The 12,861-nt window shown below is 52.8% G+C and overlaps 1 protein-coding gene across 6 annotated transcripts in view; it reads left to right on the top strand.

Annotated features, from left to right (window-relative positions):
* The window catches only part of CSNK1E (casein kinase 1 epsilon), a 36,748-nt gene extending 32,518 nt beyond the window's left edge, over nucleotides 1-4,230 (top strand). Inside the window, exons 8-12 of one of the 6 annotated variants that reach the window (XM_055394565.2) lie at nucleotides 18-78; nucleotides 845-1,037; nucleotides 1,153-1,292; nucleotides 1,831-1,896; nucleotides 3,177-4,230. In XM_055394565.2, the coding sequence (XP_055250540.1) occupies nucleotides 18-78; nucleotides 845-1,037; nucleotides 1,153-1,292; nucleotides 1,831-1,847 (411 nt within the window). In that variant the 3' untranslated portion in view covers nucleotides 1,848-1,896; nucleotides 3,177-4,230. Of the gene's footprint in view, nucleotides 1-17; nucleotides 79-844; nucleotides 1,038-1,152; nucleotides 1,293-1,830; nucleotides 1,897-3,010 lie in introns of all 6 variants that reach the window. The other 5 variants (XM_055394566.2, XM_055394564.2, XM_055394568.2 and 2 more) reach the window with 5 other exon arrangements.
* The last annotated feature ends 8,631 nt before the right edge of the window (nucleotides 4,231-12,861 follow it).

The raw sequence follows: 12,861 nt of genomic DNA, 5'->3' as shown, positions 1-12,861 counted from the left end.
AGCTCTCTCCTCCACAGATGCGGCCCCCCTCATGCCAGCCCCCTGCCCTTCCCTGTGGACGACCCCAGGACCAACTAGGTAACGCGGCCGCTGCCGCCCCCATGCCACACTCCTCTCTCTGGGTCTTTCTCCTTTCCTTCTGCATTGGGGGTGGCAGTGGCTAGAGGGCAGAGCCCCCACAGGGGTTCACGCACCTCTTCTGCCCCCGTCTGCCAGCTGGGCCTCTTTCTTCCATGGGGCATCTAGTCCATGCCTTCTCCAGCTCCCATCCCAAGCAGGGCAGCATCTGTGTGGGTCTCTTGGGCCTCTTAGTTGTGAAACAACTGCCAGGTCCAGGGGAAGAACAGCCCTTAGAAAAGATCCCCCTAACTGGGCCCTGAGAGGCCTGGTTTGAGTCCTGGCCTTGCCTTCAGCTCTCCTTGTAACTCTTTTCTCGGCCTCTGAGCACCTGCCCTACTGTGTTTGGAAGAGTCAAGGAGTCAAGGGCCCTCTGTATATGGGGACGGGCGGGAACCTAGGTTGGTTGGCCGTCCTGGGGCATCAGTCCTCCCAGCTCTGACTCCAGGCCCCACGAGACCAGGACAGAGCGACCTCCCTCTGCTCCCCAGGTCGAGCTTTCTCCTGGGCAGTCACGTGGCTTTGTTTTTTCTCTGTGCGGTGTGATCAGGGGGCATCTCCGGGTCTCTCGGGCTGCCTGCTTTTGTGGGGAGGCGGTGGGGCCAGAGGGTTTCTGAGACCCCCGCCGCCCTGGCCTGCCTCCCCTGCTCTGACCCCGATGGAGTGCCGGATCCCGGAGGACCCCGACCCTGCAGGGTTGAACAGGGTCCTCGTCTCATGCCCGCAGGGTGCAGCCCGAAACCCCGAGGACGTGGACCGGGAGCGGCGAGAACACGAGCGAGAGGAGAGGATGGGGCAGCTCCGGGGGTCGGCGACCCGGGCCCTGCCCCCTGGCCCGCCCACGGGGGCTGCCGCCAACCGGCTCCGCAGTGCAGCCGAGCCTGTGGCTTCCACCCCTGCCTCCCGCATCCAGCAAGCTGGTGAGCGGGCACCTTGGGCAGCGGGCGGGGGGCGCAGGGCAGCCAGGGGCCTGGGTGCTGAGGGCAGCTTCCCTCTCCCTCCTCCCCGCACCCCACCCCCTGCCTCGCCTTCCAGGCAATACTTCTCCCAGAGCGATCTCACGGGTCGACAGAGAGAGGAAGGTGAGCATGAGGCTGCACAGGGGCGCGCCCGCCAACGCCTCATCCTCCGACCTCACTGGGCGGCAAGAGGTCTCCCGGATTTCAGCCTCACAGGTGAGCTGCCTGCCCTTGCCCCTGGCCCTTTCTGGGCCTCACCGCTGCCCCAGCAAGGCCGTGGGAGTCAGGACCCAGCCCTTTGCCAGGGGGCTCAGCCCAGGTGGGTGGCAGGGAGCTCACAGCGGAGGGACTTGTGGTCCCTGCCATCAGCACGCCCCCGCCGTCCCCAGTCAGCACAGGATGGAGGGGTGGTCAGACCCCATCGGGTGGCCCCCATGTAGGGGCTGTGTGTGGACTAGAAAAGTCCGGAGGATCCCCGGGGAAGGGGTCCAGCAGAGGTGGGCAGGAGAGCCGCTCTGGGCCTCCAGAGGTGGTGGTGGCACCCCAGCAGGATAGGTCAAGAGCTGGGAAGCCCACGGCCTTGAGCAGCTGCCGGGCCTCCCAGGGCGAACATCCGGGGTGCTTGAGATCACACACCCACTCCTTCCTTTGCATGAGGGGCCTGGCGGGGTAGAACTCCACAGTGGGGAGAGACTTCTCCGGTTATCCTGCCAGCAGCTCAGCCCCTCCCACCCTTCTTCCTGCCTCCCCCCAGACAAGCGTGCCATTTGACCACCTCGGGAAGTGAGGAAGAGCCCCCATCGGACCAGTATTTGCTTAGGTGAGTGGAAGTCTGCTGCAGTCGCAGCGCAGCTGGGTCTGGACCCCCATGGCCTCTGGAGGAACCCATGGTTGTGCTCTGAGCAGGCCCGGCCCACACCAGCTAATTTCTGCCAGAAAGCCCTCTCTTTGCATGGGACCGGCCTTCCATCCCTATGCTGCCCTAACTGTTCTGGGAAGTTGGTAGCAGGGACGGAACCCGAGGGCCCACCCTGTGACCCTCCCCAGGACTTTAGCCCTGGTCTCAGCCTCTGGGCCATTAGGCTTCATTCATGCAGTCCACTTAGAGTAGAGCCTTGAAGTCAGGAGTTTACCTGCTCTCTGAGAAGGCCCTTGGTGACCTCCGCAGCCCCGGGGGCTGGAGCAATGGGGGGCGCCCACTGGTCAGTATGAGCCTTGATGGGACCTGTGGTTGCACGAGGCTCTGAAGCGGAGTGTTACAGCTCGGCTCTCTGGGGCCCCATCTGGAAGGCGAATGTGGCAGAGACTACCTTGGGGGTGTGTGTGTGTCGGGGAGGGGTAGTCTGAGCTCCCTGGGGAATATGCATGTGGCTGGCAGCAGCTGACGTTTCACGGGCTCGACTTCATACCAGCTGCATATGACCTGCCTTGTGGACATGTATTCCACAGGTAGCTCTGGGCCAGCATTCAGGGTTTACCTTTGTCAGCCGCACGCCCAGGAACCAGCCCCGTTCATGGCAGGGTGGGGTGTTTATATAGTTGGGGGGTGGCTATTCACTAAAAGGAGAGAAAGTGATTCTCTGTGTTTTCTGTGAAAATGGAGCACCTACTATGACTCAGATGGTAAGGAATCTGCCTGCAGTGCGGGAAACCTGGGGTTCAATCCCTGGGTTGGGGAGATCCTCGAGGAGGGCATGGCCACCCACTCCAGTGTTCTTGCCTGGAGAATCCCCATGGACGGAGGAGCCTGGCGGGCTGCAGTCCACGGGGTTGCAAAGAGTCGGACACGACTGAGCAGCTGAGCACATGGCACTGTGTGTGTGGAGAGGGACTGACTCAGCCTTGGGGCCGGGGAGACCGGAGCGGAAGGTGGCTGGCGGGAGGGTGACCCGGGCGGATGCCCACTGATCTGTCTTCTCTCTCTCCCTTTCTAGTGTCCTCACTGTATTTTCTTTTAAAAAACTACAACAGTAACAAAAAGATGGGGAAGAGAAACCACTCAGAAGAACAAAAAGAAAAAATCCCAGCACAAAACCAACGATGGATTCTGTTTCGAATTTCTTTTTTCTTTTTTTTTTTCTCTTTGCCAATGGCAAGAAGATGGGATACCCTCGGCACAGAGAATCCTGTCCCTTCACGTTCCCCACCGCCCACAACCTCCAGGCTGCCAGAGGCTCCCAGATACCAGGCTACACTCACCGGACACCACGGCCCCACCTAGCCGCCGCCTGACTTGGCCGGGAGGGACATTTCTGCACTGGAGCTGCAGCGGGTCCTCACAGACTCTCGGGAGGTGGCCCGAGGCACGGGGAGGAATGGATCGGCTGGTCAGAGGCAGGCCCCGCTGGGTGTTTGTGAGCCTGGGGACCTCAGGAGATCAGTGCAGTCCCTACCACCCACCCCCGAGATGAAGGTCACCAACTTTCTGTGTTGGGCTTTCGCCAGTGCCCCCTTGAGCGTGAGGGTCCCTTCTCTGCCTCCCCACAGAGACCTTGAGGAGTGGGGTGGTGAGGCGGTGGGGCTGAGAGTCCTGTGGGCATGTGTGTATGTGTCTGACCTCTCTCTCCCAGGACAGCAGGTGTTCCGCCTGCCTGCCAGGCCACCTTTTCTGTTCTTAAGCCCCCGACAAAGACATGAGGGTGGGCAGTGACCTCCATGTCCCTCAAGAAGGGCACAGACAGTCTTTGCCACCACCGACCCCTGAGACTGTCCTCGGCCTGTGGTCCCCCCTTTCTGGTGTTGGGGCAGAATCCGTGGAGACTACTTCCAGAAAGCATCTGGCTCCTGGGTTATGAGTTAATTCCCCTGGGCTCCCCTTCCCAGTGCTCTGTCTCTGTCAGGAGGAGCCCAGGGTGCAGGGCTGAGCACTGGATTTAGCATCCCACCTAGTCAACCCTTTTTTACTTTATTTTTGTTTGTTTTTTTCCCCGTGTGTGTATTTCCTAATTTATTTACCTCTGTTTCCCCTTTTATTCTTTCTTCTTTTTTTTAATTAAAGAGCAAAGCTTTTTATTACTTTGTAATTTAAAAAACTGAAAAAAAAATACTGAAGAACTTTGGGGGGAATTTTGTACTTTTTTCCTGTGTAAATATTGGACTTTTTTGAGCTTTATTGTGGTTGTTAATTTGAAGTAATAAAGTAGAAAAGGATAAAGTGACCTGGGGAGCCCTTGGTCCACCTCTTTGCTCTGGGGGCTTCTCCCCAGCAGACCTGGCAAACCGGTATGGCTGGGGACACTCGAAAAGTGCTTGGTACCTCCTCGGGGCTATTTCATCCCTTTGCTTCAAAAACTACACACAGGGATGTTCCTGGTGGTGCAGTTGTTAAGAATCTACCTTGCATGGGTTTCCATGGTGGCTGCGTGGTTGAGAATCAGCCTGCCAATGCAGGAAGCACAGGTTCGATCCCTGGTTCCGGGAAGATCTCACATGCCGAGGAGCGACTGAAACCCGTGAGCCACAGCCGTTGAGCCTGTGCTCTAGAGCCCAGGGGCTGTGACTCTTGAAGCCCACACACCTGTAGAGTCCGTGCCCTGCAGCAAGAGAAGCCACCGCGATGAGAGCCCTACCCACCACAACCAGAGAAGAGCCCGAGCAGCAGTGAAACCCAGCACAGCCAATAAGTAAATAAAATCTGCCGTGCACTGCAGGGGACACGGGATCAATCCCTGGTTAGGGAACTAAGATCCCGCGTGCCACGGAGCCGAAAATACTGAAGCCCATGTGCTCTGGATCCTGTGTGCCACAACTTGGGAGTCCATGCACTGCATGAAAGAGCCTGCGTAATGCAACTAAGCCCTGACACAGCTGGTCAAGTCAGTTCAGTCGCTCAGTCATGTCCAACTCTTTGTGACCCCATGGACTGCAGCACACCAGCCTTCCCTGTCCATCATCAACTGGAGCTCGCTCAAACTCATGTCCATCGAGTCGTTGATGCCATCCAGCCATCTCATCCTTTATTGTCCCCTTTTCCTTATGTCTTCAATCTTTCCCAGCATCAGGATCTTTTCCAAGGAGTCAGTTATTCGCATCAGGTGGCCAAAGTATTTGAGCCTCAGCTTCAGCATCAGTCCTTCCAGTGAATATTCAGGACTGGTTTCCTTTAGGATGGACTGGTTGGATCTCCTTGCAGTCCAAGGGACTCTCAAGAGTCTCCTCCAACACCACAGTTCAAAAGCATCAATTCTTCGGCACTCAGCTTTCTTTATAGTCCAACTCTCACATCCATACATGACCACTGGAAAAACCATAGCTTTGACTACATGGACCTCTGTTGGCAAAGTAATGTCTCTGCTTTTTAATATGCTGTCTAGGTTGGTCACAGCTTTTCTTCCAAGGAGCAAGCGTCTTTTAATTTCATAGCTACAGTCACCATCTGCAGTGATTTTGGAGCCCCCCCAAAATAAAATCTGTCACCATTTCCATTGTTTCCCCATCTGTTTACCATGAAGTGATGGGACAGGATACCACGATGTTAGCTTTCTGAATGTTCAGTTTTAAGCCAACTTTTTCACTCTCCTCTTTCATCAAGAGGCTCTTTAGTTTTCACTTTCTGCCTTAAAGGTGTTGTCATCTGCATATCTGAGGTTATTGATATTTCTCCCAGCGATCTTTCCATCTTGTGCTTCCCTGGCATTTCTTGTGATGTACTCTGCATATAAGTTAAACAGGCACAGTGACAATATACAGCCTTGATGTACTCCTTTCCTGATTTGGAACCAGTCTGTCGTTCCGTGTCCAGTTCTAACTGTTGCTTCTTGATCTGCGTACAGATTTCTCAGGAGGCACGTATGGTGGTCTGGTATTCCCTTCTCTTTCAGAATTTTCCACAGTTTGTTGTGATCCACACAGTCAGAGGCTTTGGGGTAGTCAATAAAGCAGAAGTAGATGTTTTTCTGGAACTCTTGCTTTTTTGATGATCCAGCGGACGTTGGCAATTTGATCTCTGGTTCCTCTGAGTTTTCTAAATCCAGCTTGAACAATTTGGAAATTCTTGGTTCATGTACTGTTAAAGCCTAGCTTGGAGAATTGTGAGCATTACTTTGCTAGCCTGTGAGATGAGTGCAATTGTGCAGAAGTTTGAACATTCTTTGGCATTGCCTTTCTTTGGGATTGGAATGAAAACTGACCTTTTCCAACCCTGAGGCCACTGCTGAGTTTTCCAAAGTTGCTGGCATATTGTGTGGCATCATCCGACACAGATGAATATTAAAAAAGAAAAAAAATACAAACCTCCTGGGGACCTTGTTACAGTGCAGCTTCTGACTCAGGAGGGCTGGAGTGGGCCTGAGGGTCCACATCCTAACACGTTCCAGGTGATGCCGGGACCCTGCTGAGTAGAGAGAGTTCAAAGCACTCTTCACAGCGTTATCTTATCCACAATTCTGAGTTATCTTATCCATTAATCCTGAGTTAGGTATTAACCTCTCTGCCTTCAGATGAAGGAACACTGTGAAGATGGCTGTGCCATAGATGACCCTGGGCAGTCTCTTCAGCCAAGCCAAAGCTCCGATAAAGAAACACCCCTCAGCCTCAGTGGCCTTTGTCTGACCAGCTTATCCGAGAACTGGTCTAGCAGTCCATGTTTATCCAGCACACATTACTGTCCTACTTATTCATTAACCCAAGAGTCACTATTACCATGATCTCTGCCCACAGGCAAGAACTCAACCTGGGGAGGAGATGGAGGGCTCCGAGAGTCCCCTTGTAAGTCTTGGGCATCACTCAAATCCCCATAATTAAGGTCTCTTCCAGCGCTGGCATCCCACAGTCTGGCTCAGCCCTAGTAAAGGGTCTCCTGCTGGACCTTCCTGTGAGCCTGTGTGTGTGTGTTACTCAGTCATGTGTTGACTCTCTGCGACCCCATAGACTAGCCTGCCAGGCTACTCTGTACATGGGATTTCCCAGGCAAGAATCCTTGAGTGGATTGCCATTTCCTTCTCCAGGGGATTTTCCCAACACAGGGATCAAACCCACGTCTTCTGCATTGCAGGCAGATTCCTTGCCATCTGAGACACCAGGGAAGCCTTAATTCCTCAGTTTCCAGTTCAGTTGCTCAGTTTTGTCAGACTCTGCGACCCCATGGACTGCGGCATGCCAGGCTACCTTATCCATCACCAACTCCTGGAGCTTGCTCAAACTCGTCATCATTGAGTTGGTGATCCCATCCAACCACCTCATCCTCTGTTGTCTCCTCCTGCCTTCAATCTTTCCCAGCATCAAGGTATTTTCTAGTGAATCAGTTCTTTGCATCAGGTAGCCAAAATATTAGAGCTTCAGGTTCAACATCAGTTCTTTCAATGAATATTCAGGACTGATTTCTTTTAAGATTGACTGGTTTGATTTCCTTGCAGTCCAAGGAACTGTCAAGAGTCTTCTCCAACACCACAGTCCAAAAGCATCAATTCTCCAGTGCTCAGCTTTCTTTATGGTCCAACTCTCACATCCATGGGCTTCCCTTGTGGCTCAACTGGTAAAGAATCTGCCTGTAACCTGGGAGACCTGGGTTCCATCCCTGGGTTGGGATCCTCTGGATAAGAGAAAGGTTACCCACTCCAGTATTCTGGCCTGGAGAATTCCATGGACTGTGTAGTCCATGGGGTCGCAAAGAGTCGGACGTGACTGAGACACTTTCACTTTCTTACATCCATACGTGACTACTGGAAAAACGATAGCTTTGACCAGACAAACCCACCAGGAAACGCCGGAGGGTCCTGATTTGCAGGCAGTGAACCACACGGAGACCCGCCTTGGAGCAGGGCCACTCTCAGCCCCTCCCACCTGGCTTCAAACAGTAGGTGTGAAGCTAGCAACTGTGGGCCCTGAGCGGAAATACAAGGAGCTAATCTTTTTTAAAAAAGATCTTTTTATTTATATATCTTTTGCAGTGAAACTTTTAGTCCCTGCTAATACTAAGGTGTTTATTTGCTGTACCCAACAATATATGTAAGTTTTGGTTTCCCTGGTGGCTCAGGTGGTAAGGAATCTGCCAGCAATGTGGGAGACACGGGTTTGATCCCTGGGTTGGGAAGATCCCCTGGAGAAGGAGATGGCAACCCTCCCCTTGCCATTTTTGTTACCAGTATTCTTGCCTGGCAAATCCCATGGACAGAGGAGCCTGGTGGGCTACAGTCTATGGGGTCATGAAGAGTCAGACACAACCGAGCGAGTAACACACGCACACACTAAAAGTATATGATGTGTTAGTTGTTAAGTCTGATTCTGTGACCCCATGGACTGTAGCCACCAGGCTCCTCTGCCCATGGGATTCTCCAGGCAAGAATACTAGAGTGAGTTGCCATTTCCTTCTCCAGGGATCTTACCCACCCAGAGAGCGAACCTGAGTCTCCTGCATTAGCAGGCAGATTCTTTACCCCTGAGCCACTAGTTAGTTCAGTTGCTCAGTTGTGTCCAACTCTTTGTGACCCCATGGACTTCAGCACACCAGGCCTCCCTGTCCATCAACTCCCAGAGCTTACTCAAACTCACGGCCATCACGTCAGTGATGCCATCCAACCATCTCATCCTCTGCCATCCCCTTCTCCTCCCACCTCCAGTCTTTCCCAGCATCAGCGTCTTTTCAAATGAGTCAGTTCTTCACATCAGGTGGCCCAAGTATTGGAGCTTCAGCTTCAGCATCAGTCCTTCCATTGAGTATTCAGGACTGATTTTGGAAGCCCAGTACCTATAGGGTAAAGACTTTTTTACAGACTGTTTTTCCCCCCTTAGATTATATTCTGAGGAAATGTGGTCAGAGCACAGTGCCTGGATGTAACTTGATCAATCTTTTGTAATCAATCTTTTCTCTGTGTTCTGTGTGGTAATTAGTTTTAATAATGAGTTAGGGTCCCCCCTCTCTTTTGGTTTAATTTTTTTTGGAGGTACTTCATATATGAACATCAAGCTGTAAAGTCAAGTTATGGGACTTCCCCGGTGGTCCAGTGGTTAAAACTCCGCCTTCCAATGCAGGGGGTGTAGGTTCAATCCCTGGTCTGGGAGCTAAGGTCCCACATGCCACAGAGTGCAGTCAAAAATCAAAAATAAAAGTCGAATCATAGAGAGTCACTGCCATCCCTGCCCCCTCCACTGTATTCCTACCCACGATCATCACTGGTGTCTGGTTTGTCTTTCCTGTGTTTCTTATTCAGAGAGCTAATGAATATGAGAGGGGGTGGTGGCTGACAGCCTCTGAGGAAGTGATATTTAAGCTGAGGCCAGGGAGTGACCAGGATGCGTCAACCAGGCAAACAGTTTATTTTTATAAAGTACGCCAAACAATTGCCCGGAAATTTTGCCCAGATTGGAGGGGGCAAGCATGCCACTTAGTGAATCATTTTTGTTCACGCAACAGACACTGGGGCTTGTGGGTGCCAGTGCTGGGCTGAGGGGAGTGGAGTGCGGGGGTGAGGGGTGGAGAGCATAGCGTGGAACCCAGAGGGCTGGCTTGGTCTCTCTGTGACCTGGGGCATTGTCTGGGTCTCGGTTTCCTTCCCTGTAAAGTGGAGGTGCTATTACCTGCTTCAGAGGTTGTAAGATTCAATAAAACCACAGATGCTCATAAGGGCTGAGGAGCCTCCTGGTGCCAGGCCCTGTTCCCACCCTCTCTGCTCACAAGCTTCCTAGGAGGCTGGTGTACTCTGATGCTCGTTGAACACATGAGGACACAGAGACACAGTGGCACATCCTAACCGTCACTCTAGCCCGGTGCCGTGTAAGTGCTCAGTAATGGTTACTGCACATTGCCAACATGAGGTGTGACTTTGGCTTTCAAGGGCCCAAGTCAGGGGAAAGACTCAAGTTAACCAGTGGCTTATCCCAATCCAAATTCCAGTGTGAGATGCGCAGTGTGAGCCAGGGACAAAGGAGGGAGGCGGTGTGTCGGGAAGGTGTTCAAAGGTACCTGATCTGAGCCTTGAAATGTGAGTAATTTACTGGGTGGTGGCGGCCTGGGGGGGTGGGGAGGAGGGATGAGGTGGGGACAGTCATTCCCACCAGAGGAAACAGCACGTGCAAAGGCCCAGAGGTATGAACTACCTCGATATATACTCAGAGATCCAAGCACAAAGGGGGAGGGAGGAGCTACACAGCCGCCAAGGATGGAGGAGGCAGAGGCCAGAACCCACTGGCCTGACTTCCATCCACCAGCGTCTGCATTGTGGGGAACCGACGATTAGAGAAGAGCCACGACGGATGTGAACTTGAGAGAGATGAATTTGGCAGCAGTGGGCAGGGAGAGTGGAGGATGGAGAAAGGAGGCAGGGAGAGGAGTTGGGAACTACGGTTACAATCCAGGCAGGAGACATCCAGAAGGCAAGGATGACTGAACCCTTTTCAGAACCGGTCTGTTCTTTGCCGACTGAGGTCTAGGAGTCGGAGGCGCTGAGGTGACCTACGTGGGAGCCTGGGAGCATCGCAGGACCACTGACAGAAAGCAAGAACGCAGATAGGGCAGACCTTCCGGGCTTGGAAACCAGGGAGGCGGGGCCAGGGAGAGAGGCGCCCGGCTCGGGGCGGGGCATCAGGGAAGAGGGTGGGGTCAGCGAGCTCAAAGCAAACTGCAGAGGAAACACAAGCTTCCCACTGACCATTTCCCCCTAGACCTTCTTTTTCTTTTCCAAGAATTGAAGTATAACGTATGCACAGAAAAACGCACACATCTTAAGTGTACAGGGATGTATAGCTTTTTACCTGTTTCTATGTACCTGTGTAATCATTACCTGAAACAGATGTGGGCAGTGTCGACCCGCCTGAGCAAGTTCCCTCTTGCCCCTTCCCACCCATGCAACTTTGCCCCTCATGCTCACACAGGAAACCGCTTCAATAAAAGTCAACAGGTGACCTTTTGTCTGAGGGGGTGTGGAGAAGAGTGGAGGGAAGAGGCAACTGGGGTTGAAGAGGTGTGGAAGGAACTAGGTTGAAGTTTTGAGGATCTACGAGGCCTGCTCTTGTTTGGAGGCCAAAGATCACTGGAGGAAAGGGATTGAAGACTGAATGGCAGAGGGTCTGGAGAAGGAAGGAGGGGAGGAGACCAAGGAGAAACCCGGAGAAAACGGTCTGGTACAAAAGGAAGGATTTGGCTTCCTCTGAAAGAGATGGGAATCCCAGACACCTGACCTGCCTCTTGAGAAACCTGTATGCAGGTCAGGAAGCAACAGTTAGAACTGGACATGGAACAACAGAATGGTTCCAAATAGGAAAAGGAGTACGTCAAGGTTGTATATTGTCACCCTGCTTATTTAACTTATATGCAGAGTACATCATGAGGAACGCTGGGCTGGAAGAAGCACAAGCTGGAATCAAGATTGCTGGGAGAAATATCAAGAACCTCAGATATGCAGATGACACCACCCTTATGGCAGAAAGTGAAGAGGAACTCAAAGGCCTCTTGATGAAAGTGAAAGAGGAGAGTGAAAAGGTTGGCTTGAAGCTCAACATTCAGAAAACGAAGATCATGGCATCTGGTCCCAAAACTTCATGGGAAATAGATGGGGAAACAGTGGAAACAGTGACAGACTTTATTTTTGGGGCTCCAAAATCACTGCAGATGCTGATTGCAGCCATGAAATTAAAAGACACTTACTCCTTGGAAGGAAAGTTATGACCAACCTAGACAGCATATTAAAAAGCAGAGACATTACTTTGCCAACCAAGGTCCGTCTAGTCAAGGCTATGGTTTTTCCCGTGGTCATGTATGGATGTGAGAGTTGGACTGTGGAGAAAGCTGATCACCGAAGAATTGATGCTTTTGAACTGTGGTGCTGGAGAAGACTCTTGAGAGTCCCTTGGACTGCAAGAAGATCCAACCAGTCCATCCTAAAGGAGATCAATCCTGGGTGTTCATTAGAAGGACTGATGCTAAAGTTGAAACTCCAATACTTTGGCCACCTTTGGCGATGAGTTGACTCAATGGAAAAGAGTCTGATGCTGGGAGGGATTGGGGGTGGGAGGAGACGGTTACGACAGAGGATGAGATGGCTGGATGGCATCACCAACTCGATGGATATTAGTTTGCGTGAACTCCGGGAGTTGGTGATGGACAGGGAGACCTGGTGTGCTGTGATTCATGGGGTTGCAAAGAGTCGGACACGACTGAGCGACTGAACTGAACTGAACTTGGTTCAGTCACTTCCTGCCATAAAATACAAGCCGCTGGCGCCACGCGGCTGCTCTGTGACAGCCTCTCTCCCTCTCCCCTTTCCCACCTACCTTCTGATGCCCCCCACACCCCCCTATACCTGCCTCTCCTGAAAGCCAGGGCCTCCCGTGGGGGAGTGGATCTGGCAGACCCCTGCCATCAGCTCCAGTAGGAGTCACCCCAGCATGACTTTAGCCAAGGAGAGAGCCTTCCCCTCCTGTATTCTCTCTCATTCCCTTGCCTCCCCCTCCCCCATCCCTGCTCTATGGAGGGGGAAATGGAGATGGGAATAGTTACAGCTAAGAAGGCTGAGGCCCCCACGTCACATCCTCGTTCCCAAAGCCTGCAACACAGGCGCCCACAGGAACCCATCTAATCGTTCAGAGGAGTAAACACATTCCAAGCTCCAGCCTCCAGCTGCCCAATCACTAGATATCTCCTGTCTCACTCAAGCCACACTTGTCTGGGGCCAGCTTTCTGGGCTGTGCGTGGCTGAGCCAAGAAAGTGTTGCCATGGTGACCGAGAGCCACCTTCTCTCCTCCTCTTCCTCTGGCCCGTTCCTCCCATTCTTCCCTCCATCCTAGCCCTGAGACGCCAACAGCATCTTCCTGTCTCTTCTCCCAACTGTTCCCTGTGAGGCTGTGTCCTGT

Source organism: Moschus berezovskii, chromosome 6 (genome assembly GCF_049115385.1).
Source record: "Moschus berezovskii isolate FMDL1 chromosome 6, NW_MosBer_1.0, whole genome shotgun sequence".
Taxonomy (NCBI): Eukaryota; Metazoa; Chordata; class Mammalia; order Artiodactyla; family Moschidae; genus Moschus; species Moschus berezovskii.
This window is presented reverse-complemented; position numbering and strand designations above follow the sequence as displayed.